Source organism: Neovison vison, chromosome 12 (assembly GCF_020171115.1).
Source record: "Neovison vison isolate M4711 chromosome 12, ASM_NN_V1, whole genome shotgun sequence".
Taxonomy (NCBI): domain Eukaryota; kingdom Metazoa; phylum Chordata; class Mammalia; order Carnivora; family Mustelidae; genus Neogale; species Neogale vison.
The window spans coordinates 117594250-117616348 of NC_058102.1; the positions used below are offsets into that span (position 1 = coordinate 117594250).

The 22099-nt window shown below is 39.2% G+C and overlaps 1 protein-coding gene across 4 annotated transcripts in view; it reads left to right on the forward strand.

The window, feature by feature from the left end:
* Positions 1 to 523: 523 nt before the first annotated feature.
* The window catches only part of ARHGAP12 (Rho GTPase activating protein 12), a 110051-nt gene continuing 88475 nt past the window's right edge, over positions 524 to 22099 (forward strand). For 2 of the 4 annotated variants that reach the window (XM_044228682.1, XM_044228686.1), the window contains exons 1-3: positions 525 to 670; positions 17268 to 17303; positions 19001 to 19755. In XM_044228682.1, coding sequence (XP_044084617.1) covers positions 19078 to 19755 — 678 coding nt within the window. In that variant the 5' untranslated portion in view covers positions 525 to 670; positions 17268 to 17303; positions 19001 to 19077. Of the gene's footprint in view, positions 671 to 17267; positions 17304 to 17491; positions 17549 to 19000; positions 19756 to 22099 lie in introns of those variants that run through there. The other 2 variants (XM_044228685.1, XM_044228684.1) reach the window with 2 other exon arrangements.

A 22099-nucleotide genomic window follows, 5' to 3' on the forward strand; every position in this document is an offset into this window, starting at 1 on the left:
ATGGCCCCACTACATGGACTCAGTGCCTCCAGAGTTCCATTTCGTCCCCTTGAAGTGGCGTGTGGCACTTTTTCCGAGTCTCCCCGCGGGATTTTCGGGGCAGTGAACAACTGACTGACCTCGTCTGGCCAGCAGCTCCCAGCAGGCCAGTGGGCCAAGAAAGGGTGCGGGCAATGCCCACCGCCCCTCTTTCCCTGGGCTCCATTCCTGCCATCCTACTGTTGGGTCCGTTTCCCCTATGCCTTTCACTTATTTTCTCTCGAGCGTTTTCTCTCAACGTTTCCCACTTCAGGTTTACAAAGTGCTTACGCCCACTTGGCGGGCAGCAACCTTGCCAGCCCGAGTCCCTAATCCAGTCCCTCCGCCCCGCCCTCTGCCTCCCCTCCTCCCGCATCCACCCCCGCCGATTCACCCGGCGCCCGCCCGGGTCGTCACGTGAGCCTCGCCTCGCCCCGCCCCCTACCGTCACGTGAGCCGCCAGCCCCGCCCCGCCCCCGCGCCGGCGCGCTCCGACGTGCCCTGGAACTTACCCTCCCTCGGAGACCAGCCTGCGGGGACTGGCTGGCCGCAGCCGCCGCGGTGTGAGCGACCTTCGGGCTCGCCTCGGCGTCCCGCTGACCCCGTGCTAATACAAGAGGGAGCTGCTTCCTGCGAGGCCGCCGTGCTCTCGGTAAGGTGGCGGGACGCGGGTCCCCGTGGACAGAGGGCAGGTTGGTGAGGTGCTGCACAAAGGCGTCCGCGGTCGGGGCTGTGCCCGCCGAGGGCGGCGGAGTTAGGGGGAGGTGTGTGCGGGAGGCGCGTCGCCGCCGAGGTGCGCGCGAGGTGCGGCCGGGAGCGTCTCGGAAGGGGTGGGGCGCAGGGCGCAGGGTGGGCGCGGGGGGAAGGGGAGCCGTTGCCAGCCCATTGACTGACGTGGGCGAGAGGGTTTAAATGGCTCGAAGTTGTGGCTCCTCTGCCCCCCGGGTTTCCTGACTTCCTGTGTGAGGGCAGCGCCCGCCCGCCCCGCCCCTAGGAAGGAGTGTGTGTGTGTGTGTGTGTGTGTGTGTGTGTGTGTAAAAGGCAGGCTGGTGCCGCCCTCTTTCCTCGCCTTCTGCAGCTGCGTGTACCCGCTCTCAAACTGCTGTTGGGTGTGTAAGCCTCCGCCCCCCGGGGGATCCTACCTGAGGCCTCCCCTCGAGGACTGCTGACCTTAAACGGGTACTTTCGTCTCTGCAGTCTTTAGAAGTGCCCTGCCCCATTGAATGGACACTTGCTACTCTGGCTCTTCTGGGAGCAATCTCCTCAAAGTCCTTGAATTAAAAAACAAAACAAAACAAAACAAAAAAAACTCTTTACAAGCGTGGTGACCTCCTCCCATTTCAGCGTAGTTGATGGTCTTCCAAGAATGGCTGTCCTTTACGTGCTGTGTCTTTAGTTACTGCAGACCCTCTGAGAAGAAATGTCTGCAGGGTCATCATTACGGAAAAATGCAGGGCCTTCAGTTTCAGAGGCTTGTGAGGTTTCCTTCTGACTGCAGCAGCAGTTTTCAAAGCATTTGCAAAGGTTAAAGCAAAATGTTTAAAGCATACCTTTAGGAAAGTTCGGATGTCATTCCAAGTGAAATGTTTATGATGGGTAAAGTCAGCTAACACTGGAATTGCTTTATGGTTAGTTATGACACACGGGAGCAGCTTTTATCGAATATTTATGCACATATTCCAAAAGGGAAGGAAATGTGGAGGAAAGCTCGGCTTCTGGTTGAGATTCTGCCACCCTTCCGAAGCTGAGACCTCGGAAGACTCAGTGTTAGTGAAAGGTTGTTAAAAAGTATCTAGCCCCTAGCCATGCCTGTTTCATCCGAAAACTTGGGGAAACAGTGGCCTAGAGCGGTTATTTGTCCATATCCAGTGTTCCTTACCTGATCTATAGGAAGGTGTGTTACAGAATGGGTCATCTTTCTGTACCTTTTCTTGTCTGAGTAGACATTCGGCTGCTGGTACTAGTAGTTTTCTCTTTTACTCTGTTTTGAAATGCCTTGGAAACGTTTCAGAATAGGGATTGGGAGCCCAGCAGAGTGCCTAAAAGCAGGATCTGAAGAGTTAACCTTGAGCCATGCACCCTGAAGAACCAGACAACCTGGATGCATATGTGTGACCCGTGGTTGCATGTAGCTTTCTGCTTTGGAGGTGTTTGTTCTTGGGGAAAAACAATTAAGTGTAATGAAACAGATTGTGTGTGTGTATGTGTATGCCTGTATCTGTTGATAGGTTTCTGTTCATGCTTTATCAGCCATAAAAGTTGGAAAAGGTCGATAACTCATTGATTCTTAATGTGCCATTGGTAAAGATTAGTTATCCGTATATAGTCAATATTGTATCTTTAGGTGTTTATTCATTTTTTACTTACTATACCAGTTGTGAGGCACAAGTGAAAATATGTAGTATAAACGCTGTAGAAGAACAGCTTGTTTGTAGTTAATCATTTGGTTTTCATTTCATTTAGAAAGTTTCTGTTTGGTGCTTTTTAAAAATAGGTGGATAGACCGTAGGCTTTACAAATTTATGTACTTGAAGTTGTGCAGTTGACACTCCTGAGAATAATAGGGTAATAAAAATTCGAAGTTGACTGAAATAAAACTGAATACAGTGATGTGTAAAATCCTTATATGGCACTACCAGTATTTTGCTTACCTGAGAAAATTGGTACTAAGAAAAGGTAACTTAAGGTGAATCTGCCCAAAATGGACATTCCAGTTCTCTAGTAGTGGGAGAGAAAAGTGAAATTAAACTTTTATTTTCTCTTGTATTTACATTTTTAGTTTTAATTGCAAATATGCACTGTTTTGTGAAATGAGTCAGACATGAAAAAGTATGATATGGTGGTATCATCTATTATCATCAAATCATGCTTTTCATATCATCCTCTTTTGAGGAACCCATTGGGTCACTATCTTTGTGGTTTTTCTTTTCTTCAGTTGTTAACTGGTCTAATTATGCCACATCCTTAGTTGTTGATGGCTTTGCTGTGATTCAGCCATTTCCCTACTCCTTTTATTGACTTAACAAATATCATGCAGTTTCAGTTTGCAGTTGATTAGCTTTTTATTTGAACCAGACTGCCACATGCTGACGTTCTAAGTATCCCTCCCCTGTTGATAATTAGTGCTTCTCAAACTTTAATGTGCATGGGAATCACCTGAACTTCTAACAAGTCCCCAGGTGATACCCTTGGTGCTCTACCACAAGGTATGTGCTCTTCCACATACCCTTGGTGCTCAGACCACAAACTACGCTGCAGTCCGATAGAAATATAATGCCAGTCACCTGTGTAACCTTATTTTATTTTTATTTTTATTTAAGTAATCTCTACACCCAGCATGGGTTTTGAACGCAAGCCAGAGATCAAGAATTGCGTGTTCCTCCAACTGAGCCAGCCAAGTGCCCCTCACTTGGGTAATTTTCAAGCTTTTTAGTACTCCCATGGTAAAAAGTAAAAATAGGGGGAAAAATCCCAAGTGAAATACGTTTTTTGTTTTTTTTTTATCATCTCATCATGTAATCAACATGATTCTTTTATTCAGACTAAGTCTTCAAATCCTTGGTGTATTTTACATATACGGGGCTTTTCAATTTAGATTAGACACACTTAATGTGCTCAGTAGCCACATTTGGCTAGTGGCTACTGTATTGAGCATCACTTCTGGAGTCTAGAATCTAGACCAGAGCTATTCTCCATGTATTTTTAGATTGGCCACATCAGCATCCTTTGGGAACTTGTTAGAAATGCAAATTTTTGGGCCCCAGCTAATAGTGCTCTCATTAGGAATGAGAGAGTAACTTGTGTTTTAAAAACTGCAGATGATGACTACAAAATGTGTATGTGCTATTCTGGATGGGATCCTAGAACAGAAGAAGTCCATTAGGGGATAACTAAGGAAGACTGAATAGAGCATGGATGTTACTGTATATGATATGTTCATATATATCGCTGGATATGATAAATGTACCATACTAACATAAGATGTTAATGGTAGGAGAAACTGTGTATAGGATATATGGGAACTCTCTGAACTATTTTTGCATAATTCTCTAAGTCTAGTACTAATCTAAAAAAGTTTTTTGTTTTATTTTGTTTTTTTAAAGAAAAGCTCTCCAGGTGATTCTGCTCACTAGAAGTTTCAGAAGCCCTGATCTAGATCACTGATATTACCTACACTATTGTACTTTGGAAGGGTAGGATGGCTGCTAAGTTAAGGTTTGGTAGCATAGAAATAATAGTATTTTGTAAGAAGATCTAAAATCTGTAAAGCATTATACCAGGTGCTTTACACATATTTACTCATTTGATTCTCTCAATATGTGGTATCTGCTGTTAATAAGCTCCGTTTCACAAATGGAAGGAAACAAGGCTCAGAGAGGTTTAGTAACTTGTCTTAGATCACATAGCTAGGAAGAGGCAGAGGCATGTGCATTTGAGGAGGGACTATTTTTTTAAGCCATTAGTTAATTTGTCACAATTTTTCTACTCACAACTTTTTTTTTAAAGATTTATTTTAGAGGGGGCAAGAATGAGCACGCATGCAGTGGGGAGGGGCAGAGGGAGAGAGTTTGAAGCAGACTCTGCACTGAGTGTGAAGCCCATCACGGGGCTCGATCTCAAAACCCTGAACTCATGACCCGAGCTGAAACCAAGAGTTGGATGCTAAATGACTTTGCCATCCCAGGTGTCCCTGAAACTTACCCTTTTTTGAGTTAAGCAGTGATTATTGTGGATACTCTGTGTTGTGCCTTATAGTTTACAGAATACTTTTTCTCTTTTCCATTTTCACAAGAATCTTTGGAGATTTATATTGTTTGTTTTACAGGTGAGTTAAGGGGCTCAGCATCTGAGCGCCAAGAAATGGCAAATCCTAGATTTAAATTTCAGGTCCCTGGGACTCCTGGGTGGCTCAGTTGGTTAAGCAGCTGCCTTCGGCTCAGGTCATGATCCCAGCGTCCTGGGATCGAGTCCCACATCGGGCTCCTTGCTCAGCAGGGAGCCTGCTTCTCCCTCTGCCTCTGCCTGCCATTCTGTCTGCCTGTGCTCACTCTGTCCCCCTCTCTCTCTCTGATAAAAAAAAAAAAAAAAAAAAAAAAAAAAATTTCAGGTCCCTAACCTTGAGTAATGTAATTTAGATTACATTTTGCAGTTCGAGTGGTATCTTTAAAATACCAATATTTTGCTACATATTACTGATTTGTTAAAAAAATCAGTTTTATTGAGTTATAATATGTGTATGCTAACATAGAGTAATACTCAGTAATAGAAAGGCGTGAACTGCAGCTACATACAGCAACATGGATGACTCTCAAAAGCGTTGTTCTAAGTGAAACAAGCCAGATGTAGAAGGCTCATATGGTATTTGTGGCTACCTTCCTATCACCACAGTACTTCCTTTAGTAAGCAGTGATTAATGTGATGCTCTGTGTCATGCTTTATAGTTTACTAAGTACTTTTTCACATTTTCTCTATCTGTTCTCACAAGGGTCTCTCCTAAAAAAATTTATTTTTAGTATAATTGACATGCAATGTTATGTTAGTTTCTGGTGTACAACATAGCACTTCAACATTCTTTCTCTCTCTCTCTCTCTTTTTAAAATATTTTATTTATTTATTTGACAGCACACAAGCAGGGGGAATAGGAGAGGGAGAAGCGGGCTCCCTGCTGAGCAGGGAGCCCAATATGAGACTCGATACCAGGACACCAGGATCATGACCTGAGCCGAAGGCAGACACTCAACCAACTGAGCCATCCAGGCGCCCATCAGCATTCTCTATTCCTTATGCTTTGCTCACCACAAGTGTGGCTACCATCTGTCACCATACACACTATTGCGATATCATTGATTATATTCCTATACTGTGCCTTTTATTCCCATGACCTATTCATTCCATAACTGGAAGCTTGTATCTCCCAGTCCCCTTAACCTTACATTTTGCCCATCCCCCTCCAACCCTTTCCCAGGATCTCTTTTGGTTTGTATTTTTTCCTGTTTTACAGATGGATGTATGATTAGTTTAGGCATTCATTAGCTGGTAAGCCTTTGAGTTGATTCCAGTTTCTAGCACTTATGAATAAAGCTGTTGTGAATGTTCATATAAGGCTTGCGTGGACTTATTCTTTCATTTTTCTTGGGTAAATACCTAGAGGTATTGAAAAGCAATGGCTAGATCGTAAGGTAAATGCATGCTTAATATTTATAAAAACTGCCAACATGTTTTCCAAAGTGGCTTTAACATTCTGCATTCCCGCAAGCAGTGAACGAGAATTCCAGTTGCTGGCATCCTTACCACATGAAATATCCTTTATATGCACTTAAAGCCGTTCTAGTGTGTGTGTGGGAGTGATAGGGGGTACTTTGAATTTATATCATTAGGGTTTTTTAAAAACAGTATTATTGAGGTATAATTGCTGTGTAATAAGCTGCATATATTTTAAATGTGTAATTTGAACATATCTAACTCCCACCTTGCCCTCCAAATTTCCTTGAGCTTAAGGGTTGTTTTCTGGTCAATATTGATTTGCTTTCCAGCACTATAGATTTGTTCGCATTTTGTAGAATTGTGTGTAGATGGAACCATATAGTATGCACTTTCTTGTCTGGATTTTTTTTTAAATTTTCCTACTCAGGAAAATTATTCTGAGATTTTTCCAGTTTGTTGTGTGTTTTAATAGTTAATTCCCCTTTGTTGCTGAGTGATATCTCATTGTGTGGATATACCACAATTAGTTTATCCATTCACCTCTTGATGGTCATTTGGATTGTTTCCAATTTGGGGTTATTAGAAATAAAGCTGGTGTGAACATTCACCTGCATGTCTTTGCGTGGATACATGCTTTCGTTTCTCTTGGATAAATACCTAGGGGTAGATTTCCTGGGTCCTATGGTAGATATATATTTAAAATTTTAAGAACCTGCCAAACTTTTTCCAAAGTGGTTTTACCATTTTTATAAAATGTCCACTAGCAGTGTGTGAGAGTTTTGATTGCTCCACATTCTAGAAAACACTGGTGTATTGTCAGTCTTAAATATTAGTTATTCTAGTGGATGTGTAGTGTTATTTCTTTGTGACTTCAGTTTGCATTTCTCTAATAACTAAAGATATTGGGTATCTTCTAATGGTCTTACCTTCTGTAGATCTTTGGATAAGTGTTTATATCTTTTGCCCATTTTTTATTGAGTTGTGTTATTGACTTGTACAGTTTGCTGTATATTTAAATATGAGTCCTTTGTTGAAGATAAGTTTGTGTCTATATTTATGAGGGAAGTCGGTCTTTAGTTTTTCTTATAATGTCTTTGTCTGCTTTTAGTATGAGGATAATGGTGACCAGATAGAATGAATTGGGATGTTTTTCTTCTGTTTCAATTTTCTTCAAAAGCTTTGTGTAACAGGCATTATTTTCCTTATATTTTTGGTAAAACTCTCTAGGGAAGCCATCTGGGCCAGGGCTTTGTGGGAAAATTATTTGTTTATTATTTATTTTTAAAGATTTTGTTTATTAGGGAACATGAGAGTGCATGCTTAAGAGCACACAGCAGGGGGAGCAGCAGAGGGAGAGGGAGCAGGAAGCTTGACTCCACGTCGGGCTTGATCCCAGGACCTAGGGACCATGACCTGAGCCGAAGGCGGACGCCTAACCAGGTGACCCACCCAGGTGCCCTGTGGGAAGATCTTAAAGATTTTTAAAGACAGCTCAATTTTTTTATTAGATACATGGCTACTTAGGTTATCAATTTCTTCTGAAGTTCTGGTAATTTGTCTTTCAGGAAATTTGTCTGGTCATCTGAGTTGTTAGATTTACTGGCTTAAAGTTGTTCATAATATTCTTTATCTTCCTTTTGATGTCTATACATCTATAGTTATATCCCCTGTCTCATTCTTGACATTGGTAATTGTGTTTTTTTCCCTTCTATTCTGAATCAGTTTGACTAGAGGGTTATCAGTATTATTGATCTTTAAGAACCAGCTTCTGATTTCATCTAACATTTTTCTCTCTCTCTTTTTTTATTGATTTCTTCTCTGCTCTTTTCATGTCTTTTCTTCTGCTTATTTGGGGTTTAATTTGCTCTTCATCTAGTTTCCTAGAGTGGAAGTGTACATCAATGATTTGAGACCTTTCTTCTTTTCTAATATGGGTATTTAGTGCTATGAATTTTCTCTGAGCACTACTTTAGCTGCATTCCGTAAGTTTTGAGATGTCATGTTTTCATTTACATTTCAGTTCAGATTTCCTGTTTGATTTCTTCTTTTCCTTGTGAGATAATTAGAAGTATGTTGTTTAGATTCCAACAAATTTGTGAGTTTTGAGCTATGTTTTGTTAATTTATAACTTAATTCACTTGTTAGAGAATATACCTTGGTATGTTTTCAGTCCTTTTAAATTTATTGAGATTTGTCTCATGGCCCAGAATACAGTCTGCAGAAAATGTATGTTTGTAGGAGACTACTGAACTGGCTGTCCCGTTTTTAGCACTTCCATTAGCTCTGTATGAGTGTTCCAGTTGTTGGTATCAGCACTTTGTATTGTCTTGTTTTGTAAAAATAACTGTATTGTGGTAGGTATGTGATATCTTGTTTGGATTTAACTTGCATTATTGGCTTTTCAGTGTTTTGTAAAATAACTTAAATTTTAGTACAAATTGGGGCGCCTGGGTGGCTCAGTGGGTTGGGCCGCTGCCTTCGACTCAGGTCATGGTCTCAGGGTCCTGGGATCGAGTCCCGCATCGGGCTCTCTGCTCAGCGGAGCCTGCTTCCTCCTCTCTCTCTATGCCTGCCTCTCTGCCTACTTGTGATCTCTCTCTGTCAAATAAATAAATAAAATCTTTAAAAAAAAAAAAAAAAAAAGAATCATGGTGTATTTTCTTTCCCAGGAGAGGACAGAAAGCTCTGAGGCATTGATAGTAGTAGTAGGTCATCATTTGTGTGCTACGTAAGTGCTACTTTTCGGTTTTCTAAAAGTTTGAATATTTGCGTTTTAAAATTTACTTTGAAAGAGGATCTGTAAAACCTATGTGAGGATTTATTGACTTTTGTGGTTTTTGGGTAGACGGGTATAAGGTGATTTGTGGTCTGTAGTGACTATTTTGGTAATATATAGACAATAGTATTGTATATATATACCACATTTTGATTAGGCATTTATCTATGGGCGTTTGGTTTGCTTCCACCCTTTAGCTGTTGTGATTAGTGCTGCTATTAACATGGACGTATGTCTATCTTTTCAAGTCCCTGCTTTCTGTTCTTTTGGATGTGTACCCAAAGTGGAATTGCTGGGTGTTTTGAAAAACCACTGTACTCTTTACCTCTGTGACTGTACCATTTTACATTCCTACCAGCAATGCCCAAGAATGGCAATTTCTGGGGCACCTGGGTGGCTCAGTCAGTTAAGCGTCTGCCTTCGGCTTGGTCATGATCCCGGGGTCCTGGGATTGAGCCCCGCATTGGATTCCTTGCTCACCAGGGAGTCTGCTTCTCCCTCTGCTGTGCTCTCACTTGCGCTCTCTCTCTCTCTTTCTAATAAATAAATAAAATAATTTTTTTTTTTTAAAGGGCAGTTTTTCCACATCCTCATCAATACTTATTTTGGGTGGTTTTTTTTTTTTTTTTTTTAAAGATTTTATTTATTTATTTGACAGATTGAGATCACAAGTAGGCAGAGAGGCAGGCAGAGGGAGAGGAAGGGAGGCAGGTCCCTGCTGAGCAGGGAGCCCAACTGGACTCGGGTCTTGATCCCAGGACCCCGGGATCATGACCTGAGCTGAAGGCAGAGGCTTTAATCCACTGAGCCACCCAGGTGCCCCTTGGTTGTTTTTTGTTTTGTTTGTTCTTTACAATAGCCATCCTGATTGGTTTGAAGTGGTGTCATTGAAGTTTTGATTTGCATTTCCCTAATGATAGTGACATTGATCATCTTCCCTTGTGTTTATTGGCCATTTGTGTATCATCTTTGGAAAAATACCTATTCAAGTCCTTTGCCTATAGTGGCTCTTATCACATTGTTAATTTGGAGTAGGTTGGCATAATTTAAGCATTAAAAAGAATAGTTTTTTTTCCCTTTTATTAAATTTTAAGTTACTGATGTCTGACTAGAACTTTGCAGTGGCCAGATGTTAAATCACTACAATTGTATTTGCCTCTGTTTTGTAGATTATATGTTTTTTTAAAGCAAAGGATTTGGTAAACATTTGAAAGTAATTGAATATAAATAGTCATTTCAAAGATTTTCTTTAAGAGGGTAATGTGTATAGTTTTGGAGGAATATCTGAATGGGTTGTTAAGAAAATGAACTTTTTTTCCTAGAGTAAGTTATTAGAGGGCTAGAAATCCTATTAAGCTTTATAAAGACCAAGGTTATGATTTTCTGATTAATGTATGACAACTTGTGTAATGGTATGGTCTGAGATCATGAGTGTGGGTGCTTCCCCAAAGGAAAATCAAGGTGTTCTTACTAAAAAGGGGGACAGGTGAGATGCCACAGAGGCAAGATCAAATTTATGTGAACTATAAAAAAAAGTTAATTTCTTTCTTTATTTTGCTTTATGTCCCCCCCCCCTAAAGATTTTATTTATTTGGTAGGGAAAGAGAGAGCACAATCAGGGGGAGCAGCAGGCAGAGAGAGAAGCTCCCCCTGAGCAGAGAGCCCCACATGGGGCTTGATCCCAGTCATGATCTGAGCTGAACGCAGATGCTTAACTGACTGAGCCACGCAAGTGCCCCTCTTTGTATATTTTCGATTAAAAATGATTATTTTTGAAAGTACTTAATAAGAAATTTAAAAAATGGGACTCAGGTGTTGAGGGTATAGAAGAATCCATTGGTTGGAGTGCATTTAGAAGAGAGTAAAAAAGAAAAAAAACTGAAAAATATGGAAGCAGAATGGATCACAGAGAAGGGTGGTTTTAAAGGTTAGCATGGAGCCATTATCAATATAGGTGCTTATGAAGTAGGAGAATCGGAAGGGAGAGGAAATTAACTTAACTGGCTCAAGAAAACCTTTTTGTTCCTTAGACTTTTTACTAGTTCTGTTTGTTTTTACCTTATAGGCTATCTTCTGGTATCCTGCACCACCACATTAAAACTCTTAGTGTGTGCAAATGGATCTGAAGGGAATAAATTCCAGTTTAATCTTTAGTCCTTTTTGGTCTGAAAGGGCTTGATCAGGGTACTATACTCAAGTACTGTGTATGTGAAATTTTTAATACAGTAGGCTCCCAACTTTCTGCTGTCATGTATCAGCTAGATCAGTATTTACTCTCCACACAGAGATTATTTTAGAATGATTTTGAAAATATAACAACCATTGATAATAGAGAACACTACCTGTTAAATAATTGTAATTCATGTTTTGATGAGAAAACCAGGCATGGATTCTCCATAAATGCAATGTGATAAAGTACCTAAAGAAGCATGAGTTTATTTAAATTATTTGAACATATGTCGGCATAATGTAAGGTATTTTAATATGAATATAAAATATGCATGGTATCACTTTTAATTTGGATTTAAATCTAGTCCTTAAAATCCAGAGGGGAAGGGTCAGTGTGGCACTTAAGATGCTCTGGGCTCATCTTGTGTTATTTTCTGCCACAGTACTTGGATCAGCCATTTCTCCAAGAGCCTTGGTTCCTTGGGGAATGATATTAGAAACTGTATCTGGGTGCTAGGTATACTTATTGCTGCTAGGCTGTCATTTTTGCTGACAGAAAGGAAATATGCATATGTATACTAAGCAATATATAGAGATATATCTATAATATTCCTGTTTTTTTGTTGTTTATTATGTTCAGTTATACATCATCAGTTTTTGATGTAGTGTTCAGTGATTCATTAGTTATTTATAACACCCGGTGCTCATCACAACACATGACCTCCCTAATACCCATCATCCTGTTACCCCTTCCCCCCACCCATTTGTAATATTTCTTTTTGAAATCATCTTTATGTAACTTTATCTGTAGTAAGCTAAAAATGAATTCATATTGATGTCTCCAAATCTAATCTATGGATCATTCTAAACTTTTCTGCAGGATTATAAATTCCCACTCAGTCATTGAGAAACCTGGCTCCCATCATCCGAATTCCATTTAATTAATTATTTGATTTTAGTGTACATATATGGCGGTATCAGAGTTTTTGACTTCTACCCCCATGGGAAATGTTTTTATCAGCTTAGAATAGAGTACTTGTGTAGTTCTTTTGCCTATATTCTTATAGACTTCTCTTATTTCCAAGATAATTCCAGCATCCTTCTCCAGAGGTTGTTCCATGTATTTGTCATATTGTTAAACTATCTTGTCTCACCTGCTTTCTTGGAAAATCCTGTGATTCCCCCAACCTCCTGAATGATTTTTTAAAATTTGCATACATGGACGTTCATGCTTTGTGTTGTAAAGATTAATGGGTTTTCACAAGTGTACAGTGTCATATATCCACCATTACAGGATCATACAAGATAGTTTGATTGATGTAAAAAATCTCCTGTGCTTCACTTACTGAATGCTCTTTCCCACACTCCCGTTCTGGCAATCACTCTTTCTATGGTTTTGACTTCCCCAGAATGTGATACACTTGAAGTCATTCAGTGTGTAGCATTTTCAGACTGGCCTTTTTCACTTTGCAAAATATATCTAAGATTAATTTGTATCTTTTCTTAGTTTGATACCTTATTTTTTATCACTGAATAATATTTCATTGTATGGATGTCTCACAGTTTATCTTTTCTCCTATTGAAGGACATCTTGGTTGCTTCCAGTTTTTGGCAGTTATAAATAAAACAACTGTAAACATTTGCATGCAGGGCCTTTTGTGAACATAAGTTTTCAACTTATTTGGGTAAATACCTTGGAGGGTGATCGCTAGATCAGATGGGAAGACCATGTTTAGCTTTGTAAGAAGTTGCTCAACTGTCTTCAAAGTGCCTGAACCATTTTGCATTCCTACGGGCTATGAATGGAAGTGCTGTTGTTCTACATCCTCACTTGCACTTGGTGTTGTCAGGTTTTTGGATTGTAGCCATTATAATAGGTGTGTGCTGTGTGTCTTGTTTTAATTTGTAATTCCCTAATGACATAATGTTGAACACTTTTTCATGCGCTTATTTGCCATAGATGTTTTCTTTCATGGTATCTTTTCATATCCTTTTTCCATTCCGTTCAGAACCTATTCCATATAAAGTTCTTTTTGTTGACTTTTAAGAGTTCTTTGTTTACTTGGTATACAAATCCTTAGCCAGATAAGTGAAAGTATTTTCTCCTTGCGTTTGGTTGATGTTTTCATTCTCTTAGCAGTGTCTTCCACAAAGCAGTAGTTTTTAATTTTAATAAAGTTCTAATTTTTTTAAAAGGATTTTTTATTTATTCATTTGAGACAGAGAGAGAGAAAGAGCTTGAGCAGGGGGAGAGGGAGAAGCAGACTCCCTGCTGAGCCAGGAGCCTGATTCAGGACTCAGTCCCAGGACGCTGGGATCATGACCTCAGCTGAAGGCAGATGCTTAACCATTTGAGCCACCCAGGCGTCCCTATTTTTTTTTTTTTTTTTTTTTCAATGGATTGTGTATTTGGTGGTTTATCTTGAAACTCATTGTCAAACCCAAGGTCATATTTCTTCTCCTTTAAATAAGAATATTTTCTCCATTCTTGTAACAGTTCAAAAAAAGTCATCATGTCCACCCTCATTTCTGACTAAGACTTCATGGCACAAATTGCCTTAAAATACCCCATGCAAATATCATTTTTAGTAGAATATGCTTGCTTCCCCAAATGCTTCTTTTGTTGTTTCCTCATTTTTGTTTTAGATTTAAATCTAAAACAATTAGATTATTACCTGTATTAATACCAATTATTTCCTGTATCCCTCTGCTGTCCCCATTTTTGCTATTTCCTTATGTCTAGAATAGTTGATAATATCAATTACTGTATTTTTCTTCTGTTCTTTAGACCTAAATAAATGTCTTATATTCTGTACTGTTTTATTCTTAGAAAATAGGGATCATGCATTATGAAAAACGAAGTGCTCACTAGTGGCCTATGATTTCTTGTTGTACAAGTATACGGTTTACAAAATTATTTACTATAATTTCTTATTCTGAAACTTAATACTGGAATTGTCCTTAACTATTTGTTGTGCTCATTAAGTTTAATTGATTTCTTTAGTAGAGGCCTGTTTAGGGATTCTTCATTTTAAACAAGTGCTTTTTTTTTTTAAGATTTCACTTTTTATTTATTTATTTGACAGACAGAGATCACAAGGCAGAGAGGCAGGCAGAGTGAGAGGGGGAAGCCGGCTCCCCGCTGAGCATAGAGCCTGATGTGGGGCTCTATCCCAGGACCCTGGGATCATGAAGCCGAAGGCAGAGTCTTTAACCCACTGAACCACTCAGGCGCCCCTTAAACAAGCACTTTTAAATCTCCTTGGAGAACTTCACTTCAAGAATAATGGCTTAAATTGTGTTTTGAAGTTAGTTAATATTTATGTGTGAGGCTATATTAATATTTTGTTGCTCATAGCACTAGAATTGTTAAATTGGTTGTACATCTGTGTGTTAGGCTTAATGTGTAGACTCATTCCAAAAAAATTGTAGACTTATTAATTATGGGTGCATTTACTATATGTCTCTTAAGATTGTGTTTACTTGTTTACTTTTTGGATACACCTAGTAAAGATATCATGCTGAGAGATGTACTTGATTAAAACAGATGTCCTGGGGGAGGAAGATAACATGTTCTGAGCTATGTAATTTGTGGTAGGAAAGAAAAGGAGAAAAAATGGCAGAAAAAGAAGGAGGCCATTAGATTTTAAAATAGCCTGGTAGGAAGTTCTGAATCAGATGTGGGGGAAGAGAAGTAAAAGATGTAAGCAGTTGTGTGTGTGTTTATCTCTGTGTATATCTGTTCTTGTTGAAACATGAGGAAGAAGAAGACTGGTAGGAGGCATGGGAAGCCTTCATGGCTATTTATGAAACTGCCAAGTAAACAAGTGGTTGGTACTGGGTAGTAGGTATGAGAAAACTTTATATGTATTGGTGGTTGGGTAATTACTTGTAAGTGACTTCGTGATGAATACGGATAAAGGAGTGTGGTGATGATTATAGAACATATTTCAACTGGAGGAGAGTTGCCTTCAGAGCATTATAGTTGGATCAGTAAGGAATCTAACCAAAATACTTGAGAGGTTAAGATATCAGGATAAACAGTGTTAACTTAGTCTAAAGAGAAGACTAGTTTCCACAAGTTTGGAAAATAGAGAAAGAAACAAAAGTTAAAAAGGTAAAAAAAAATTTTATTATAGGTTATAGTTTTAAATAAAATTAGGTAACATAACTTAGCTATTTAAAGATGATTTTCATTTAGATCTGAGTTTCTAGAGCTACCCCACAATTTTAATTTTCTTTGAACCCATAGCTTATAATAAGGCTTTTTTCTTCTTTTATGTAACTTTTCCCAGATCTTGGGTTGTGATACATAATTCCTGCTGTGTGACTTTTTAGAAGTTTATAATTTTAATAGTGTCTCCTTGGGGCTTCCCAGTTTCATTCCCCATCTCACCACCCCAGTTTTATAACTAGAACACGATCTTGGCTCCAGTTCCCCTATTCTTATCCCATTGTGTCCACTCTTGCTCATATCGCTTGCCTTGATACCCAGCTGCCTTTTCTGTATAGAAGTTTTTGTCTTTGTCTCCATTTTCCTTATCCTTCCAGTCTCATTTTCTTTAAAGCTGTAGATTACGTGTCTCATGTTGAATTGACTTATCTTTCTTCCTAACTCCTCCTTCATACTTAGCTTTTTAGTCACTGGGCAAGGTGTAGTCATAAAGCCTGGCAGTGAAAGGGGCTGAACTCGGACTGGCTTTTAACCTATCATTGCTCCCCATTGCCTAGCTTCTCTGCTCCTAGTGTGACTTACAGTTTTCTTGTTATTCTTCATACTTTCCTTTTCTCCATTCATGTGGGTAAATATCTGACTAATTATAGTACATCTGAGCTCAGAGATGTTGCTTAAGTTATTCTATTACTTCCTGGAAAGAAAAAGGAAAAAAAAATCACCTGAGGCTAAGTACTTCAGTGTGGAATTTTGAAAAGTTGTAGCGAAAATCTTTTATTTAGGTAAAAGCACATTGTGATTGACTTCCTGGAAACGAAAGTAAAGGCTGAACATGTGGAAGGTTAGAATCTGTATTACTGCTATGCTATGGGACACCATGCAGACTTGCTGGGGCCCCAGGTGGGATAGAGACAGAAAGTAGCTTTTGGATATGGTAAGTTTTAGGTACCTTGTAGAACACTAGGTGGATTTGGTTTCTGTGGTTCATCGGTCTCTTTTATTTTTTATTTTATTTATTTATTTATTAAGGGATTTTATTTATTTGACAGAGATCACAAGTAGGCAAAGAGGCAGGCAGAGAGAGAAAGGGAAGTGGGCTCCCCATTGGGCAGAGAGCCTGATGCGGGGCTCTATACCAGGACCCTGGGATCATCACCTGAGCCGAAGGCAGAGACTTTAACCCACTGAGCCACCCAGATGCCTCCATTGGTCTCTTTTAATGTAGAAGACTCTTCCTCCTTTTTTCATTTTTTATGAAATTGAATTTTTTGGAGAGTTCAGATCTGTTATCTAATAGGATGTCTACACTTTGGAATTATTTTCTAATAATTAGCTTAGCTTTAAAATGTTTTTGACAAGAGTACGACTTAGGTGACACTGTGTACATCCCTTTAGGAAGCATATATCATCCAGGTTGTCCCACTGTTGGTATAATTAAGTTTGTCACTTGGTTAAGCTCATGACTGCTGCATTTCTCTTATTTGGGGCATATTCCTCTATTTATAATTAGTAAGTAGTCTGTGGGGAAATATGTTAGGACTCCCAGTAGCTTTTAGTATTTGTTTTCAGTCTATCTGCTCAGTACCATAAACTTGAAAATGTATTCCATCACTTTAATAATTTTATGAAAGTTGTTTCTCATATTACTAGAAAATTCAAAAGGTATTTGTTAGAATAAAAAATAAAGGGCAGAAATGAAGTTGAAATTACGTGTAAGTGAAGTAGAAGGGGGTAGTGTTGAAGCATACCTTTTTTTGGGGTACGGTTTGGAGGATGGCACACAACACAATTGTGATCTATAACATTGGAGCTATTATAAAAATGTGAGCAATCCATTATAGCTATTCTAAAGCAAGAGCAACGTTTACATTATTAGCCTTTTAAAGCAATCCTTCTTGAAATTAATGAACTTTATTTTTTTTATAGGTTTAAGTGTAATACTGGATATTTATTTCTTTTAAGGTAAGTTTTTTCTTTTTCTTTCTTTCTCTCTTTTTTTTTTAAACATTACTATATTAAGTTTGTTATCCAGATAGTTTGTCTAGAAAGTAAATTTCTGTTACCGAAATTGGATCAATAATTTATTTGTCATCTGGGCTTATGGGCTTTATCTATTACAGAGAAGAAAATTGTCTTGAGGGGAATGATTGTTAACTGCACATACACACTCCACAATATGATGCCCAACAGTTGGCTGCTGAAGATTGGTAGGTTGTCACGGCACCTTAGGTTTACACAGTTCTGGTATATCTCAGTATTCAGAATTGCTTAGGTTTCCCTTGGGAGCCTTGAGCTCTGGGTTGAATATTAGTTTCCTAGGGCTGCTGTAACGAAGTGCCACACGCCGAGTGGCTTAAAACAATAGAAACTTATCATCTCCCAGTTCCGGGAGGCTAGAAGTCCAAAATAAAGAGATTGGCAGAGCTCTGCTCCCTTTATGGAGGCTTTAGGAAGCAATCTTTCTTTGCCTCTTCCTAGCTTTGCCAGCTTAGCAGTTGGCAGTCCTTAAAGCTGCTTCACTCTAGTTTCTGCCTCTGTTGTCACGTAACCTTCTTTCCTCTGTGTGTCTTCTCCCTGCTTCCAGTCCCCCTCTCTTTATAAAGACACCAGTCATTGGGTTTTGGCCCCACCCTAATCATGTATGACTTCACTTAAATTGATTACATCTGCAAAGATCCTATTTCCAAATAAGGTCATATTCACAGGTCCTGAGGTTAGGACTTGAACATACTTTTTTGGGAAACACAATTCAGTACAACACATTTATGGTTGGGTCTTGACTTGAGTTGTAGCAATATGGAGATGCTGTGATCACTTGGAGGCTTGAGTACTCTCTCTGAGGTACTGAACTGTTTTGGAATTGATACAGAAATAAAAATGAATCCCTGGATTTCTCAAGCCAGTTTAGGGCTTATATCTATTTCAGACCTTGGCAGAGGGGATGAGAATTTTTAACATATCCAGATATAAAGACTTGTTATTTCTTTGCATTTGTGGGATTCAATCTGACAAGAATTGTGGCCCTCCTGAGGTAGACATAAGAGGGAAACAAAGTAAGCTAGGAGTTTCTTTTCTTTGTGTGCGTACGTTGTCCAACTATTAAAATACTGCCCTTTTTATCTGTTTATGTTAGGAAAGGAAACTTGTATAATTGGCTAACTTTTTAAAAGATCATTAGTACTCTTGATCATTTTAGAAAATAAGGGGTACGGGGTTATTGAAATTCAGCTCCACTTTCAAAAAAGTTCTCAGGTAAGTGAACCTAGCTCAGCGCCCGGCCCTTGGTAAGTGCCTGAGACATATTTATTGAGCCTTTCTAAGAAAGTGAAGGAGGTTTGAGGTAGTCATGAAAAGAAGGAAAGTTTTCACTTCTCATTTTTGAATTTTTTTCTCTCTGGCTGGTTAGGGTATTTACTATTCCAGTAATTGATTTGGTTTTGTTCATAAATGACTAGAGAATGTAGATTACAGTTAGAATTAGTGTTTTTAATATAGGACAATACATATGATGCTAGACACATGTTTAGTTTCTGGGGTTTGAGATTTGAAGGTAATATTCTTTAAGGGCCTATATTATATGGTGCTTATGAATAAATCTTAAAAAATCTAGGCTATGTTAACGTTTTCTTCATTCTTTTCCTCCACTTTCATAAAAATAGCTCTATTAATACAACAAGCTTTAAAGCCATAATGTGGCATACCATCCTGTTTGAGAGGTGAACATTGTTGAATAAAAATGGCTGACAGAAGTGGGAAGATTATTCCAGGACAAGTGTATATTGAAGTGGAATATGATTATGAATATGAAGCTAAGGACAGAAAGATTGTGATAAAACAAGGGGAACGATACATCTTGGTGAAGAAGACCAATGATGACTGGTGGCAAGTCAAACCCGATGAGAATTCCAAGGCGTTTTATGTGCCAGCCCAGTATGTTAAGGAGGTCACCCGTAAAGCTCTCATGCCGCCTGTTAAACAGGCAGCTGGACTGCCAAATAATTCTATGAAAATGATACAGAGTCTCCATCTTCAGAGGTCAACAGAAAATGTGAACAAATTGCCTGAGCTTTCAAGTTTTGGAAAGCCATCATCGTCTGTTCAAGGAACAGGTCTTATTCGTGATGCAAATCAGAATTTTGGACCGAACTATAATCCAGGTCAGACTGTGACCCTAAGCTTGGACCTGACCCATAATAACGGAAAGTTTAACAGTGACTCACATTCTCCTAAGGTTTCTGGCCAGAATAGGACGCGCTTATTTGGTCACTTTCCCGGTCCAGAGTTCTTGGATGTAGAGAAAACTAGCTTCTCCCAGGAGCAGTCTTGTGATTCAGCAGGAGAAGGCTCTGAAAGAGTACATCAGGATTCTGAGTCTGGCGATGAACTTAGCAGCAGCTCCACTGAACAAATAAGGGTAAGATGAATAGTAGAATTATGCAACACTTATACCATCATAACAAAAATACTACAGATTTTAATCAAAATCTTTGTAGGAAGTTAGGAATTGTTTGTTTGCTTTGTTTTTAGACTACACGAGTTCTGTCCTGATTTAATGAGATGGAGAATAGTATAATAAATTGTCAAGTTCATAAAGGTTGACTTTATGGTTTCCATACTTTTTATTCCTTTATGGGGCTTTATGTGTGGAGAAGGTTTTTTTTCTTTTCTATTGAATTTACTTAATTTACCCAGTTATGATATTTCTTTTACTAGACAAAATTTGTTTTCTAACTGGATTCATTTTTTTCCGTTAAGTTTTCAGGTACTAATGGGCATTTGAGGAAAGATACCCCTGGAATGTTAGCTACTTGTTTTTTGAAACTGGTTTATTGACCTTGAATTTTTTTTTTTTTCAAGATTTTATTTATTTATTTGACAGAGATCACAAGCAGTCAGGCAGGCAGAGAGAGAGGAGGAAGCAGGCTCCCTGCTGAGCAGAGAGCCCGATGTGGGGCTCGATCCTGGGATTATGACCTGAGCCACCCAGGCGCCCCGAAAATTTTTTTAAATCTCTACCTTCATTCTTGCACTTTGTCTCCTAAGTGTCTAAGTGCTCTTGCCTGGGACAGTAGCCTGAAAAAAATTTTGTGTCCATGATTTTATTTTTTTTTTTTTTGCTCCCTTACCTAACTTTATTTTGAGATTAAGTTTTGACCAGTTTGTCAAGTGAAATAATTTTAAAAGCAAATGCAGGAAATTGAACTTGAATGTATTTGGGTAAGTCTAATTTTAAGTGAAATTGAAAATTGATAATTTCTGGCCCAAAGCTCTGTTGTAAGATTTAGTTACCCAGTTGAGTCAGTATTTGTGAGGCTTCTCTTAGGTGTGGTCTAATTGTGATAGAACCAGTTTGTTTTTCCTGTAGCTTTTAAATTTTCTTGTGACATTTTGAATGAAAGTAAGGAAAAGGAAAGATTCTTAAGAGATTAAGAGAAACTTCTGATGTTTAAGATCAAGGCAGTTACGTGAGGTCGCACTACCAGTTCACTATCATGTGTCTTGCAGGCTTTTATTTCTTCATAGTCTTATGTGATACTTGGACATAGGATATGTAATGTTTCTTGGATTTTTTCTTGTTCATGCTCCTTATTGAACAAGCGGGACCTGGGAAGGACATGTTTTCCGTTGCCGATAACCATCACTGTTACTGTGCGCTTCAGGTTATGTTTTATTTTTAGGTATGCTAGCAGTCCTGGATTCTCTTCATCATGCTCATTATGAATTCACTGCATGGAAGTTCGTGGCTCCTAACCTCTCCTGAACCCCTAACACCATTTGGAAATCCTGTTAGATCTCTCTAGCTGGTCCTTTTCCTGACTCTTCACCTCAAGTGTTTTAAAACTTTTTCATTTTTTCAGTTCTCTCTCATTCACCTGTTTTTCCCTGCTCTCTTATCTCAGATAACCTTACCTTCTACTGACAGCCTAAATAAAAGCTTTGGGATGGAAAATCTTTGGTTTTGGAGAGGAAGTATTGCACAGCAGTTGATAGTGCTGGCTTTAGATTTGGATGTGGTTCCATACCACTTACCAGCTGCGCCATAACTGCGACAAAGTACTTAACCTCCGTGTGGCTCAGTTTCCTTCTCTTAAGATGCGGATCCCAAAGTTGTTGAGGGTTATGTGGGCCGCTGTAGCTAATATACTTCGAGCTATGCCTTGTGCATAAATACATTACATATCTGTTGCTCCTTGATACATTACTGCTAAGTTTGGTGGCTTAAAACAGTAAACATGATCTCTGTTTCTGTGCTCAGTAACTCAGAGGCAGGTTAATTGAGTGGTTTTAGAGGCTTCGGGCTCTCAAGGGTATGGTCTTAATGAAGGCTTGGCTGGGACTGGAGAAGCTGCTTCTGGTTCCATCTGGTTCACAGGGAGCTAGCTGTGCCACCTCACAGGTGCTGGAATGACGTAGACCAGCTTTCCCTCAGAGGGAGCAGTCCACGATGGGACAAGGCATTATCTTTTAAAAGCCATAGTCTTGAAAGTTGAACACTATGGTTTCCTTTTGGTTATACGTTTTAGCCGTATTCCTTGTGGGAGGAGACAACATAGGTATACGAATGTCAGGAGAGGAGGATCACTGGGGGCCATCTTGGGGCTGGCTAGCATAGTAAGTATTCAGTACTTACTTACAGAGAGAGCTGTTGTCGTTTCTAATGTTATTTCCCCCATCAAATCTGTAAGTACACCTGTATCAGCAGTCCCCTTTCCCACTCGTACAGCGCAAGCATTGCCTCTCTTATCCAAGGGCAGTCT